Here is a 16,040-nt window from a genome sequence, read left to right on the forward strand (position 1 = left end):
TGTGGTTGTTCCATGGGTGTCCCCCTCTGCTGCTCCAGCAGAAGGCACCAGGCAGGGCCTGGGAGTGCCAGCAGTGCCAGGGAATGCCCAGCTCCAGCTGCTGCTCCGTTGGCAGAGCAGGAAGAAGAGGAGGAGGAGGAGGAGGAGGAGGGTGGCTGCCTCACTGCACAGCACTGGGGGCTCCAGAACAACCTGCCCTCCCTGCAGGAGCTTTTCACACAAGATCTCACACAGCCAGTGACAGCAGAATTATCTCCTGAGGGCTGGGTGCTCACATTCCCACTGAGGGGAAGTTCTAAACATCCTTAGGTACGTAAGAACAGCTCTGACCAGCACTGGCTGCTGCTGTATTTGTACAGCTACAGATGCACTGGTTGTCACCTGTCTTTTTACCTTGGGAGCCTGAGACTATTTCATCAACTGCTGTTCCTGTCCCTTTCTGAAAAAAAGTGGTTAAGTTACCCTCAGCTGTAACTAATAATACAGAACTTGCAGTTTCTACTTTGAAGAAAACGCTAAAAAAAACCCCAAAAAACTCCAACAGTGTTCCAAAGGAAAAAAAAGAGCATAAACAAAGATAAATCTGAAGTGGCTTCAAATAATTTCTTTCATGACTTAGAACAGTTTGGTTGGAATCCAACTGCAACCTCAGCAGCAAACTCCAGTGGTGTAACTTACAGATCCCTTGGAAATGTTCTTTAGAGAGTTCAGAATTTCAAAGATGATACTCAGAAACATCCCCTTATCAGAGTATTGGCAAACCTTACTCTTTCATCAAATTAGGTACCTGCTCTAAGAAAAACAGCACAATCCAGGAGAAAAGGATTTGATTCCCATGGCACTGTTTCAGTACTCATTCACCTACCTTGCTCCTGGAACAGCTCCTTTTAATACACACACCTGATTACAAAAGTACCCAGCATTGTCTCCCCTTTCCCAGTCAAATAAATAGAATAATTTTTCAGATTATTAATTGTAAGCCAAGCAAAATTCTACAATCTCTAAATAAATAAAATTATTCTCAACAAACTGCTGTTAGCTCATTTTGACTTGGAGCAACCGAACCTGGTGAGCAGCCATGGAGGGTCTGGGAAAGCTGACAGAAACAAAACTTACCCCACAAACCATCACCTTCCCAGCATTACCCTGTCACTGCTCCTGGGCACTGCTGTGGCGTTTCCTGGCCAGCAGCAGCTCTGGCAGCTGGGGCTGCCCTGCAGCTGAGCCCAAAGAGCTGCCCAAGATTAGACGGGATTTAACTTCCCTGCCAGTCCTTCACCTAAGTGGCTTAGGCAATGTGCAAGTCAGTGATTTATAACAGAGCCTTCTGAGCAATCATAAACCTGAATAAAGAGGAATGGTCACAGCCTGGTTTAGCTCCTGCCCAAGCACTTCATGTGCTCAGCACAAGGCCAGCCCCATCGTCTGATCACACCAGGAGTCCTTCAACTAAAACCTTGCCCATGATAAATCTGAAGCATTTCAGTTTCAGCCTTCCCAGAAAAAAAAAAAAATAATAGCACCAACAGAACTCATTTGACACTACTTCATGGGCAACACTTCAGGCCAATACATCAATACATGCACCCTCTAACTTTTCCCACATCCTTTCCTTGAAAGGCACACAGCAGCATTTTTCCAGGCAACAAACTCACCTTCAAATCAGTTCCTCCATTCCTGTCCTCTGCAGCAAATCTGATCAGGCACATGGCAATTCTGAGGCACTTTCAATTCCTCACAACCTGCCAAGTGTCCAGAATACTGAGGCTATTGGGACATTAATGCCACTCAGAACACTGACAAGAGACAAGTGCCACAAAGCCATCTGGTTTTCCTGTCACTGAGTGTATGACACTACATGGAAAAGTCTCTGTCTCTTTCCTTAGAAGCCAAAGAGTGGTTCTCAAATAGAACATGTTGCAAATGACAAGTGAATTTAACTGTCAGATAAAAACAGCACACAAAAGAACTCCACACAAACCCCACAGCACTGCCCACCCTCCTGAAACACCCCAAGTCACCACAGGCTGTTCCAAGGCAGTTGGCTGCACTAATGCCACCAGCACAGGCAGAGGGAGTCAAAGGAAAAGCAGCCCAGCTCCAAGGGGCGCTTGGCACTACAAGTTTTGACAGGACACTCCTGGGAGGCAAGAAAAGGCATCACACCAGGCTGTGACATTAGGAAAACTCTGTCCCAAGTCCACTTGAGCTTTGGAGCTGCTCCTGGCATCCCATGAGCATCACAAACACCCATGCAGACAAGAGCTAGGCGTTCCCACTCTTCAGTAAGAGTCCACAGCACAGACTAATAGGGACAAAAGCTAGAGCACGGTTTCTTTTTATTTTGTCACTATTAACACACATCAGTCAACTATCCTAAGAAATCCCCTAGACACCTAGGGAACCTAAAACCCTCTAAGATTTTATTAGCTCAAGACACAACCATTAAAAGCTTTGATTTTAGTGTTTGTGTACTAAAAAGTCTACCAAGGCTGACATTCTGCTTTCACCCTGCCAGACTAATGTGCGCTTCAGTGACAGTATCCATTTACAAATCAATAATACATCATACATCATCCCCAGCTTTACTTCTGGAAAGTGCTAAATGGAGTCAATGAACCGTCTATTTACAATTTCAAATCCTAACATATTTACAATAGAAACCAAAAGTATTTAAAACCATTAAATATAGTGTTTAACTCTGCTATATTAGCTTACATAACACAGCTTAACTCTGGCATCGTATTTCCCATACTAATATTTCCGCCAGTGATTTAAGATTCTTCTTAAAAAATTGCTATTCCTGGAGGGAAAAAATAAAAGCTTAAAAACCAACCCAAAACCTCCAGGCATTTCAGAGCCCTGAGGAATTACCCACCCTAGACAGTCTTCAGGTAGAAGTACTGTAGTGTTCAAGAGAGACCTCCAAACTCCAGGCAAGCCTTTAAAACCTAATGCATATGTAAAACATGAAGAGTCAGTAATCCATTGAACAGGTTTACTGCAGTCACTGCTACCAGTCGGGTTTTACTAATCCGTAGTCAAGAAGGAAACTGCTCTTTGCTGTTTCTCCCTCCGTTACATTCCCTCCACCCCCAGAAAGTGTTGTGTGCACCAGTGTCCAGGACAGCTAAGTGGGCATTGTCTTCTCTTCTTTGCTGAAGGGCTGCACTGAGCCAGGCTTCACCCAGGACAGGCCAGAGACGTGCATGCTTTTGCAGTGCTGATCTTCCGGCTTCTTCTGGGGAAAACAAAGCTCAAGTTACAATTCTAACACAGCCAAACACCCTCAGCTCTCCCTCCATCTATTTTCCATTTAGCAAATACAAGCACCATTTCTACCCCTCAAAGGGGAATAATAAGATGGCCACTGGTTTAATTTCTAGGAACATGTGTGGCATCTGCAGAACCACCCTGACAATAGAGGAGTTTTAGGACTTGGGTACAGCTGCCCTCTCCCACCATAAAGACTCCAGGATACTCCTTTTGCTTGGAGGCCCCAGCACTGCACTGCTCCTCAGCACGTTTCTTGGTTCTACAGAAAGAAATGTCAATCCAAACCTGCCCCAGCACTGCTCCTGTCATTCTGGCTGGCAATGCTGGGTGTGCTGGGGAGGAACCCTGCACCCCACAGGTGGTTGGGAACCCAAATTAATGTGCCAAAGTAGCAATTAATGCCTTTGCTAAACATGGGAGTTTCCTAATGCTTTCCAAGGATGGTCCTGTCCTTCCCTTCCCTGAGCATTTGTCACAGTTAAATGCCTGACAGTAACTATTACCCAACAGTGCAACAAACATTTGGAACTCACTATTGCAATTTAGAAGACAAAAAATACAAAGGTTGAAATTGAAGATAAAAGATACAACTTGGAGCATCTGTAGATTCAAAGCAGTTAGAGATCAGTAAATGAGACATCTCTAGCTGGCCAAAGCAGCAGAAGAGCTTGCAGGATTATTTTAATAGCAGGAAGTGTTCAACAACTACACCACACCAGGAATGGTGTGCTGAGCTGTAGAAAGTGAAAACTGCATGAGCAGACTTGGTTGTAACATGGAAAGTCTTTTACTTGACAAAGCAAATTAAGGCAGCAGGAAGAGAGAACCTGCACTTCTGCCCCTCCCCATGCTTTGTGCCAAAGGTGACAATGTGTGACAGACCTGCCATAACACGTTGGACAACAGCAAACAAGAGGGATGAGTTCAGCCTGAGCCTGGCAGTGGCAGCTGCCTCTCCCATGCTGCACACAGGAGCCACACCTTGGAAAAGCCCAGGGAACTGGGACATCACTGCCCCTCCTGAATGGCCCAGCTGTTACCCAAGGAACAGAACTCAGGGCTGTAGGAAGATTTGGGAACTTGTTTTTACAAGGAACACTCTCAGCTACACTGACACTTTGGGACACACCTACAGCACAGAAGCTGGGCCATTCCTATCAACAAACAACTGGAGCAACACAGTACTATGCATGCCATAGTTACTGAAGATGTTTGTTTTCACCTAAAAAGAAAACAACAGGCATCACCAAAGAAAAAAGGACAAAAGCAAGGTCACTGTTAGCTATCAGTCTCTGAGACAGTATCAGATTCCTTCCATTTCAAGCATTCTGACCTATTTTTTGTCTTTGCTTTAAGGTTAAGAAGGAGGTGAAGAATGAAGGAGAAAGGGATGAGAAAAAGAAGTATCAAAAGTATTTCTCAAGTTTTCTGTGAACATCAAGAAGTCAATCTTGACAAAATATTTTCCTGTGTGTTCTGAGGCTCTAATGTGACTGGCAGCTGGGAGTACTGCCACACTGAGCTCAGGCAGTGTGATGTATTAAGATCAATTTAAAAACCTCATTCACGCCAGAAGACATGCAAGAACATGAGATAAAGCATGAAGTGTGGAAGACAAGTTCAAACTGACAAAAAAAATTTTTTCATTACCCAAAACCCCAGCAAACCATAACACAGCTCTAGGCCAAGTCAGTAACCAAAACATTCCAAGTGCATTTCCTTGCCAGTCCAGCTACAACAGCAGCCACTGTTTCAGAATCCCTTTGTACTACAAGTGGATTGACTTGTCAGGCCACTCAGTACAGACTCTGAATTGCTGTGTGCCTTGTCAAGTGCAAAGCAGTAATTAAGAAAACAAAACACATGAACAGTCTGAATCTCTTGCATCCCATCACCCATCAGGTGAAAGCTCTATGAGCCAACACATTCCTGCTCTGTCAGAAAGAGCACTCTGGGATGGAAGGAACTCCAAGCACCTTTTGGTGAACTGATGTTGCCTCATCAGAAATCTGCAGCATTAGAGAAGTGAGCAAGAGACTGTGCTTGTGCTGCTTCAAAAACTTTGAAAGGAGAAGAAAGTGCTGAAGCTTTGATTCAGTAATAAAAGATCTCAACAGAAGAAAACAAAGCAGCTGGGGATTGTCAGGTATTGAAATGAGTAATGGTAACAGTCATGACAAGTGCAGGACAAGCTAACAGGCTGCCAGTGAATCTCTTCAACCCTTCCACCCATAAACAATCTAGAAAAAAAATCTGCTTTGTGCCAAGAGTTGTACTAACAAAGCTTTCTGGCTAAGTGACTAATTACTCAACACACTGAAGTTACAGCAGTGACATAACTGCTTCGTTAGGAGGCCACAGCAGCTCCAGCATTCCTGCTGGGCCAAAAGAGGGATGGGAAAAGGTCTCTCCAGTACACAGAGACAGAGAATCTTTCTTCCTCTATCAGGCAATAAACCCTTCCTAGAGTGAGAATGTGAACTTTGCACGTACCTTCTGAGTCAACATCTTCTCTCTAGCTTCATCATGTATAGCTGGATTCCATGGAGAAAAACTATGGGAAAAGCATAGTTTACTCTTACTTGGCATTTAGGCACACCACAGCAGAGAGAGAGCAGAAAGCAGTGATTTTCCTTTGTTTAGTTCATTGAAATTTAAGTAAATTACAAAAGTGGTGTTAAAACATATAATTAAGAACTAAATTCATATTGTCATGGATCTTTTCAACAATAAATGTTTAGATTTTAATTTCTGACAACTGGAAAATCATGTGACATGAAAAACCACTCATATTCACCATGGAGCTGACTATTCCATCCCTCATGCATCCAAGCTTTAGGAGGATTTTACAACTCTGACCAAAGCTACAGTAGTGCAAACTGAGCTCAGGAAAGCCAGAAAGCAATGTTAATTCATGGGCATTTCTGCCTGAGGGAGATGGGTGTTTAAGGACTTTTTGTTTGTTCTGAGGTTTGTTTGGTTATTGTTTGGAGATTTTTTTTTTCCTATAACAAAAGCAGGTCACTTAGCCTGATAGAGAAAGGCTGCCATCAGCAACTACACCAAAACTTGCTCTCAAAACATTAGGACAGAGTGAATTTGCTCAGAGTACTCACATGATTGCATAGGGGTCCTCTATTTTGGGCTGATCAAATAAATGACTACTGCATAGTTTGACACTGTCTACCACTTTACTTTTGAACAGCTGAACATCCTTTTCATACCTGCAAGACAGAAGTAAGTAGCGTTAAGTAACTGCAAGGAGCCACAAGTTTGCTCTAGAAGCACAGACTTGGCAAACCCCCACTTGAGTTCCTAACACAACCAAGCCTGGAGGCACAGACCACGAGTGGACAGAATTTTACAAACCTTTTGTTTCTGCAAAAAAACAGAATGGTTTTTTATGCCAAAACCTCTTAAGAGGCCATGCCCATACACATGGAAGATACTCACAGCACTGCAGCCTCAGGGTTCAGAGGACTGGTTGTGTCAATCTTGTAGAAGACTCTGCGAGCGTACATCAACACTTGCCATATGTGATTATGATTTCTCCTAAAAAGAACAAAGCATGATGAAGAATGGAACAGACTTCTCAAATTATCCATCAAATTGTCAGCACTAACCTCCATTTTGCAAATGCTCTTTTCACATCCAGTTCACCAGATAAAGGGTCCACTAGTGGGTGGAAGACAGGCAGGTCAAAAACCAAGCGCTGTGTTAAAAAAAAAGAAAATTCATTATGACAACTTCAATCCTAATGCCAGCACCACTGGGTGAAGGTCAGTCAAGTGTTGCTTCCAAATACTTAATTGTTACTGTATTAAAACAAAGCAACTGCAAGTGATTGCTCCCAGCTGTGAAACTGTAACCCAACACACCTGTGTAACATGCAGGGTCTTGTCCTCTCTGAGATGCTATCACCAAATCAGGAAACTAATCCAGTTAACTGCACAGGCACTAGTGCCAACACAGGTGATATCAGATAAGAACAGATTAAAGGAGTTTTTCTGGTTTAGCTATTTGTGACTGAAAGCTTTTTACATACCTGAGCTACAATCAATACTTTTTTTTTATCCTACACACTTAACTCAGCAGTGACACCTTGGTGTCTTCAGCTCTGTACAGCTCAGGAATGTGTTCACATGTTTTTCCAAAAGAAAACTGAGTTTCAAGAGAAAGGTTTCCTACTAGTTCTGTTATTTTAAAGATGAGAGCTTTACATAAAACTTGACACCAAGCAGGCAGCTACCCAACACAGCAGTTGTGTGCACCTGCCCTCAAATCTCCCTCTTAAAGAAGTGTGGCCAAGAGGGTAAGCTGCTCTGAAGAGTCTGACTGCCACAAATTATTTCTTTTATTTTTAAATTGGTCTAATAACTTGGAACCCTTTCACTAAAGAGAAAGCAGAGATGGAATATAACACCATACTACCTATCTCCTTCTCCCTTTGCTTCACCATGTTCTCCTCAAATTTTTAGTTCCTTGTTTCAATGTAATTTAAAAGAGACAATCAAGAAATCCTGCAGCAAGCACAGCACAGGTGTCTGGATTTCACATTCCATTATATCACTACTCAGAATTCTGTTACCTCCAAGGGCTTCAGTTTCAAGCTCCTGCTGAGGAAGTAGCAAATCAAGAGTGGAAGGAAAGAAGTGGTTGATTACTTAACACCCTAATGCATCTGACCTCAGGAAGTTCACTCCACACCAGTCTCAGCAACCAGAGTAATGTAATTCCTCCACAGTGGTTTGCAAATGTGTACAAGACATGGCAAATGAGCCCAGTCAAGTGAACAAAATGAGTTCAAGGAAAAGAGAAACTAATTGGTGTATCAGCTTTAATAAAAAGCTACACTTACACCACCAGGAAAGAAGGAAAAGCCAAGACACAGCCACTTACCGGGCAGTCTCCATCTGGGTAATTATCAGGAATATAGACAGTGAACTTGAAAACACCATCCTGGTAGAGCCCATGCCTTATGAATATCACACCAAACCACACTGCAAGTGAAAAAGTTTGTTTGAGTGAAGGAATTAACAAATGCACATAGATGAAAGAATTGAAAGTGAAGTTTAAACTTACTCAAAGCCGATCGGTAGGAGGGCTGCACGTAGACACCGGGCAACTTCTGCTTCACCACCAAGGTGCTGCAATGGGAGAGAGCTCAGAGCCACACTGACACAGCAAACCCTGCACGCACCGCCCACAGCCCAACAGGGCTTCTTCCACAAACTCACTCCCAATTCCCAGGGCTGCTCACAGGAGGAGGTGGCAGATATAGTGAAATCACACTCTTTTCCTCCTGCTTTTTGCACCACTCCACCTGAGGACTTACTAGCAGAGAACACTATTCCCTCCTGATTAAACTAAGCAGAGAAGCACAAAAACTCTTCCCCTAGTAGATGCATTTAACATGTCAGTATAGAAATTTGCAATGTTTTACTGAATCTCCAGTCTCAAAGTAAGGAAGAAAAAAAAATTCAATTAAGTAATTTTGAACACAGATTCACAGTCAATTGTAGTTGCTGCTGAAATGTGATCAAACTTCAACCTCAATTTTAAACAAGTATTTTTTTCAGTTTTAGATGACACTATGCTGCAGATCAAGCAAAGATTATACTGACGATGGCCAGAACAAACAAAAAAATCAAATTAACTTCACAGGTTTTCCAGTTACTTGGCGTAGAGTTCATTAAACTCTACATGCTTGCACAAATAAACAACAATCTTAAAGCAAAACATCAACACAGTTCTCTACTTACCATTTCCCTAGCATTTGTTATTAGTTCCCCAATAATGAATTTGCATTATAGTACCAATATATTTACTCAGAAAAAAATATCTTTCTTGAATTAAAAGGCAATGTCAATTCCTTGAAAAAGAAATAAATGTTTTGAGAGTTCTCACTTTCAACTTAACAGTTAAATACAAGAACTGAGACTCACTGTTGCATAAGGACTCCAGGGATTTCATTCCAAAAGGCTCCACATACTTGGGAATCCAGTATGTCTATTACAGAGGAAGTCCCTTCAGCTCTGTAGCACTAACCATTATATAACTAGAAAGTTCTCAAGACAGATTGTTATGCTCCCACAGCAGCCTACAAATCACTAGATGGGTGAAATGCAGCTCCTCCCTCACAAGTTTCACTTTAAATATCACAGAAATGAATACAGACTTCCCAACATCCCCTTGATCAAGTGGATCAGGCAGTGTTCAAGTGTTTCATGTGACAACTGAAGGAAGGTCCCACATCCTAACTCCACTGATAGCACCATGTATTCATGAGCACCTTCCCACCTGACATCTGCTTGCTTCTATTTTAATACTTTTTCAAATACTTGGTATTTCTGACCAAAAAGCTATTAGGATAACTAAACTCACAATGTGCTTACTTCAAGATTAAGAAATGTAATAATTCGGAGAATGACATCTAAAAGCACCCCTTAAAATCTCATCTTTCTTCTCCCTTTCTGTCTCAAGAGATCAAGGCTGCTGCTCCAGGAAAAGAACTCTGCAGACAATGTTTTCTTGCCTTCAAGGACTATGACAGACCTCATGCAAGAACTAGGCCCCTGCAGGGCTTTTTCCCCACTGAAGCATAAGCCCAGTGACCCAAAAAAGATGAAAAAAGTGAAAACCTACAATTCTGCAAGTAGTGAGTACTCCAAATAAAAAGGCCCATAGGAAGCATGTGTTCCATTGGTGGACTGGGAGGAGGTGGCAGGAGAAGCAGGCTTGGTTATTGGCACAGCATTCTTTGGGATGGAAGGCAACTGTTTCTTTGCAGATCCTCGCAGGGGACTGGTTCGAAGCTCTGCACTCAGTGTTTTCTCTTCAGTGTCAGATCTCTGTCAAACCAAAGGAGAACCATGAGATCACAGACCATATTTCAGACACATTTAACACATGAACATATTTTAACACAGGTCTAAACCAAATTATGGTAATTACAAGTTAGGCTAATGAAACATATCTTGGGGTTTGGTGATCTAATGCTTGAGGAAGGCCATGGAGGGGTGTCCCTTTGCATTTTATTTTTATATAGACTTTTGTTTAACTGAACACAACCTACAAGTACAAAAGTATTCAATGCTGGATAGGAAATCTGCAGATTAGGTCAAATGCTTAAGGAGGCTTACATTTATTTAGAACCTGAAACCAGACAGTATATAACATCAGCTTACAAGCCAATCTATTTCTAGCACACAGTGCATCATGATAAATCATTTCTACTGACAACATCCTTACACTGCAGACTTCAAAGACTCTTTAAAGTAGTGTAGTAAAACTGAGATGAAATCAAGGTTTTATGTATTTCACTTCCTGACTGTGCTTAAGACATTCCACTTGGAACTGATCCTATAGCTCACTCCTACAGTGAAAGGATCACCCCTTGGCAGTTGCACCAAGTTTAAATAGTTTTACTACAGGAACCTTTTTATGCCTCTGCTGTCTTTTCTTGGAAGAAAAGAACAAACCACTGCCAACAAGCACTGTACTACTCACAGACCCCAAAATTATTCTACAGATTGCCAGGACGAATGTGCAGGCTACAGACTTGTGCTTAGGCTACATGTGGTGACTTAAAGGCAGGATTTAAGCTGTGGTGTTTTGAAGGGCCCAAAACCTGGACTCATGATCTCATGATCAATGTTACATAATTTGCCCTAGTACTGAGCACCTGGGAAGTGATTAACCCTAGAACTCCTATGCTTTTATTACTGCTACAACCTCAAAAATCAACATAGTTTTGTCAAAGCTCATTGCACAAGCTATGGCTAAGCTCTACATAAGACACTAAAATGTCTTAAGAAAAAAGTGTTTTCACCACTTGATCTAATTTGTTTCACATTTCCTACTTAAAGATGTTTCAGATAAAAAAAAAAATCAACAAATTCTGGAGTAGACTATGCACAGGCACATTCCAGCTAACACAGCTCAAAGCCAGTTTACACTTTTACTGAAGGTGATCTCAACCCTGGGGATAAATGCACAATAAAACACCATGTGCAGATCACCTGATGTTTTTTCCCAGCACTGCTAGCACCCCTCCCAAGCACGACAACACTCCCTGGCATCCACTCATTGCACACCTTGCGCACAGAACCTGTAGACATGCTCCAGAAAGGGTTCATAACGCGAATGCCAAACAAGGGGCTGCAACTTCCCGCTGCCTTCGGGGTGTCCTCAGGCCCTTTGGACTTGCACCCTAAAAGGACACAGAAAAACAGGCATTTAACAGATAAACAGCACTCTACATATAAATAGGATTCAGATCTAATTCTGCAGTCATTATTGTTCTGTAACTTCAGGAGAAAACTTCATGTAAGACCAACAAGAGTTAAAAATGCCAAAGCTCTATTATGTGCTCCAGAAGAATAATGTGTCTATTTTTGCACCTGAATCTCTGCCTCCTTTCTGCTGGAAAAAGACTCTACATTCTGCATTCCATATTCATCTTGCCAATGAGAAGAAAATAAAAGGGTCCTCTCTTGGCTCAGCACAGTTTAGGAAGACTCTCTACACTGGCAAATATTAAAGTTATCACCTCCCCATTTCAGTCCAGCACCAGACAGAACCATGACCCTGCTAACAACTGTCCCTTGCAGATATTCTTGACTTTGCACATTTCTGAAGTGTCCCAGTTAGAGAAATTCTCTGTCATTCCCAGTGACAGAGATGATCCTTTCATTGAGTTTGCCTCATGTATGTGTCATTTTGTTTTCATCTGCATTGGAACACCACCAGGAATAGACAAAGCCACAGAACACAGAAGTTTCTCTGTGGCTTATTTAATGGTTTCATTATTAGCACTAAGGCTTAGTGCTCTTTAGATCAGCAGCCCAATAACAAGGACTTCAGCAGTATTTGGAGTTTCAGTGTCATCTACTGTCTATGTACTTGCTTTCCTCGCTTTCTTTTTTTTTTAAAGTCTTGCTATTCCTGGTTCAAGAACTGTGCCTATTGCCTCCACTCTTTTTTTCCTCTCCAGTTCTACTTTCCTTCCTTCTCTAAACCTCCCATTTTTAGCTCTATCACCTTAGGTTTTGAGGCACTTTACTCAGTTTCTTTAATAGAAAGTTGCCCAGCATGGATCAAGAAGGCTAAAGTGATGTGAGAGAGAGAGCCAGTGGCACAGGTTTCTACTGTGGTCAACACTACATTTTTACTGCAGTAAGGAAGGCAGCATCTGTTTACCATTGGTCTGATTAGTTTATAGAGCAAACTGAAACATTATGACCAAAATCTTCCTAAAATTAAAATAAATGCTAATCTTATTCAAAGAAAAAAAAAAAAAAAACAAACACCCACAAACAAACCAAACCATACCCACACAATTTATCCAAAGAAAGTCAAGGAATTTTAAATGCTTAAAAGAAACATCAATATCAAATCATAGCCTTCTAGGCTATGCAGCAGCTAACCATTAAAAAAACACAAGCACCTTTCAGAAAAGTGATGAAAAATAATTAATTTCCCCACCCAAAATCATCCCAAACATTCCAACATACAACAGGTTCAGCAGCCAGAGTTCCACATCATTCTGAGCCGCTGAAGAGAGAAAGTCCAAGCACAGCTGCTGCCCTGTGAGAGCAGGGAGAAGATGTTTTCACTTTTCCCCGTCTCTGGCCTGGAAAGCAGAGCCATGCCACAGGGCTGTGCCACAGCCTTTTCCATGCAGGCAGCCAGACTCAGTGAGGCAGGAAGCCACGGGGCCAGGAAGGCAGGAGACGTTTCCTGGGGAAACTCCGGAGGGTGGAGGAACTGACGCACAAAGAGCACCTGAGCTCCAGCTCTGACAAGGGGGAGAAGCGCTGCAAGAGAGGTACGGGCTGGAACACAATCAGCTGGCATCTGCAGTGACTGTGGGATTGGGGTGGGATCAGACTGTTTGCTTTGGGCTGCAGGTTTTTTACAACTAGGCAATACAAGCTGCAATATCCCAGCACCAGAGACAGGAGAAAAGGAGTCAGCAGGACAAAGAACAACACAGGCAGGTAAAAACCAGCCCAAGCTACTCCCAGGGAGACGGGGAACTTATCCACTGATGTTGGATGCAGCTCAGTCACCAGATCCACCCTACAGAGAGCAGCTATGTATCTCAGTACACCTCCAGCTTTGCCTACTTACATGCTATTAAGAGCTAATAAAACATTATTTGAGCTTTAGTTAAGCTAAAGAATAACTTCCAGGTTGTCTTTTATCCAGTTGCTTGCCAGCTATAAGTCATACACAGTATCATCCTAAATTTATTGTTAAACTGCCTCCAGTCTCATACACCTGCTAAAACACTGTTTACAGTGGAGCACTCAGAACCTCAGAGTACAAGTTTCCCAGAAGAGGGGCATTTAGGGAGCCTTCCAGGGTGTTTTAGAAGTTTATTTCTAATCACACTGACTCCTATGCAGCATGAAAGTGGAACACCTTAGCTCTAAAGGAAACTTATCCACAACTGCTTCTGCTCTCTAGTACCTTCACCTTGCAATTTACCACCCATCACTGATCACAGAAATGATGAAAATCAGTATTAAAAACAATAACCAAGTAACAGCAAATTTACAATTTGACTGTCTATCCTTCTTCTCACTATGTCTACAGCAGACAAATGAGAGCCAAGTTCTGATATTATTAAGTGGAATTTCTAGGCAGTTTAGGCATTCACACCTACCCAGGGCTCAGTGCCTGCCTCAAGGCACCCACCATTATGGCATCTTCCAGTGCTGTAACTACTCAAACCATCAGCCTCCCAAAACAACCCAATAATGTCTCCTCATTTGATGCAAAAGGAATAAAAACATTCAAAACTATCCCACTCTCTCTCCTTTCACACTGTCAACATTCACAGAATCTCATCCAGAAGAGCTCAATAGTGTGCCAGTGCATTCTACTGATTTCTCCTGCTTTAAGAATAGCAAGCAACAGCAACCCTCCTGAGCTGGCCTCCTCCCACAGCTACCTTCTTCTCTAGTGCTTTCCTTTCAGTAAAACACCAACTAGACAAAGACAACGCTTCTGAACAAACTTCAAATATTGCTTCTTGCAAAGGCCTTTTAAGTTATCCACAGCACCACACTGGGACCAAAAGCCACCTGCTGCCAGGCATAACTTCATGTCCACCCTCTCCAGGTATGCAATACACACCAGCAGTCAGAGCAAGTGTAAAGTCATCTGACTCTTCATCAGCACTCTAAAAGTCTTCAAAAAACTGAAGTTACCATTAGCAAAATCATAACATTTAAGTTCTTTGCTTTTGCACCTTTTCCTTCTCTACATCAGATATTGTCATTTTTTAAAAGTCCCATTTTACCCACTGTTGTAGTATGTGTCATATTTTTCTCCTCTCCCCAACAGAGTTACTTGATCAAACACAACACTAAAGCAATGTGAACAAAAAAAAACTTTATCTGCCTGGAACAGAGCACTCTTCTAAAGATTTTCTGGAAACGTCAACAAATCAAAGAGAGCCACTCCCACAGCTGAGAGCAAACTGAGCTCCTTCAGCAGAGCCCCAGAGAACAGTGCATACCGCACACACAATGTTACGTGCTTGTCCAGCAACCGTTGCTGTCAGTTCACCCTGGATCTCATTTCTCCCCAGTACAGCCTCTCCTGACCGCCTTTGGACCCCAGGCCTCGTTCACCCACACCTTAACGTGCCGGACAACACGGGAGCGCTGCTGGCGGCGAACAGGAGCACTGACCAGTCAAGCCTGTTCGCCAACTCTTCTTCCACAGGTGGGTTACACGCTCCATACCAGCACCTGCTGCTACGAGCTCAGGCCACCAGGAAACTGCAATCTACGCCAGCGACACCTGCTCTCAGACAGCAGCCTAAGGGACACACACGGGCGCTGGCCGGCCGAGTCCCCGGCACAGGGCGCTCCAGCGGGAGCTGTCAGCCGGGGTCACGGCAGGTTAAGCGCAGTCTGTGAAGCCGGAGCGGGCCCCGGGGTGTTTCCCGCCGAGGCCGCGGCCGTGCGGCAGCGCCAAGCCGCTGGCAGGGCGGGGAGGGTCGGGCAGAGCGCTGGCAGCGCCGGGCCGAGCCCCGCTGGCAGCCGCCGGGCCCGCGGCGCCGCTCGCCCCCCTCACGGGGCAGCCCCAACGGGCCGCGCCCGCCCGGCCCCTCCCGGCGGCAGGTGACGGCCCCGCGGGCGCGGACACCCCGCAGCCCTCAGCGACACAACAGCCCCGCTGCCCTCCCGTGCCGTGCCGCGGGGACCGGACCCCCGCGCCCACCGCCGCCGCTCTCGCCCGGGAGGGTCCGCCCGGACAGCGCCGGCGCTGCGGCCCCTCGCGCTCACTCACCGAGGCTCCGCCGCTCCCCGCGCGGCCCAGGCCCGCCGCCGCCGCCGCCGCCGCCACCGCCGCTCCCGCTACCCCCGGCACAGCCCCATTTACCGCCCGCCCCTCGGGCCGCACATCCGGGCCGCCCCCCGCCGCCAATGGGCTCCTGCCGCCGCCAGTACCGCCCCGCGGGGCGGGCGGCGCGGCCGCAGCCGCCACTCAGAGCGCGGGACGGGCCCTGACGCGCCGGGGCCGCCCCGCGCACGGCGATTGGCCCGAGAGCCTGTCCGTCTGTGGCTGGCGGACCAATGGAACCGGGCGGGTGCACCTGTCACTCTCTCAGCAGGGTGAATACGCCACGGGGTGGAGCTTAGAGAAGAGAGCAACTCTCATTGGTCAGTCGGCCGCGCGGGGACGCACACATTGGCCGGCGGGGCCGAGAGGCCGCCTGGGGCGGGGCCTGCGGCCCGTCCGGC

The 16,040-nt window shown here is 44.8% G+C and overlaps 1 protein-coding gene across 3 annotated transcripts; it reads right to left on the minus strand.

Annotated features, from left to right (window-relative positions):
• Positions 1 to 2,322: 2,322 nt before the first annotated feature.
• AKTIP (AKT interacting protein) lies at positions 2,323 to 15,612 on the minus strand. Of its 3 annotated transcripts, none has more exons than XM_058813535.1 (10): positions 15,586 to 15,612; positions 11,373 to 11,488; positions 9,922 to 10,127; positions 8,359 to 8,423; positions 8,176 to 8,276; positions 6,900 to 6,988; positions 6,730 to 6,828; positions 6,393 to 6,500; positions 5,770 to 5,830; positions 2,323 to 3,238 (listed from the first exon to the last, which is right to left on the minus strand). In XM_058813535.1, the coding sequence occupies exons 2-10, from the start codon at positions 11,412 to 11,414 to the stop codon at positions 3,131 to 3,133; spliced, it is 879 nt and encodes a 292-aa protein (XP_058669518.1). In that variant the 5' UTR covers positions 11,415 to 11,488; positions 15,586 to 15,612; the 3' UTR covers positions 2,323 to 3,130. The 3 variants fall into 3 exon arrangements, with proteins under 3 accessions (XP_058669518.1, XP_058669516.1, XP_058669517.1); XM_058813533.1 differs by having other exon boundaries at positions 2,323 to 3,241; XM_058813534.1 differs by lacking the exon at positions 15,586 to 15,612 and adding an exon at positions 12,792 to 12,971 and having other exon boundaries at positions 2,323 to 3,241.
• Between the last annotated feature and the right edge of the window lie 428 nt (positions 15,613 to 16,040).

This window comes from Ammospiza caudacuta, chromosome 13, assembly GCF_027887145.1.
Source record: "Ammospiza caudacuta isolate bAmmCau1 chromosome 13, bAmmCau1.pri, whole genome shotgun sequence".
Taxonomy (NCBI): Eukaryota; Metazoa; Chordata; class Aves; order Passeriformes; family Passerellidae; genus Ammospiza; species Ammospiza caudacuta.

Excerpts from the sequence above, each read along its gene's own strand:
- AKTIP (XM_058813533.1), bottom strand. The coding sequence starts at position 11,414 with ATGAACCCTTTCTGGAGCATGTCTACAGGTTCTGTGCGCAAG. Across the intron at positions 6,829-6,899 it reads AGAGCATTTGCAAAATGGAG|GAGAAATCATAATCACATAT; the intron begins GTTAGTGCTGAC and ends TGTTCTTTTTAG. Across the intron at positions 5,831-6,392 it reads GAGGACCCCTATGCAATCAT|TTTTTCTCCATGGAATCCAG; the intron begins GTGAGTACTCTG and ends CTTTTCCCATAG.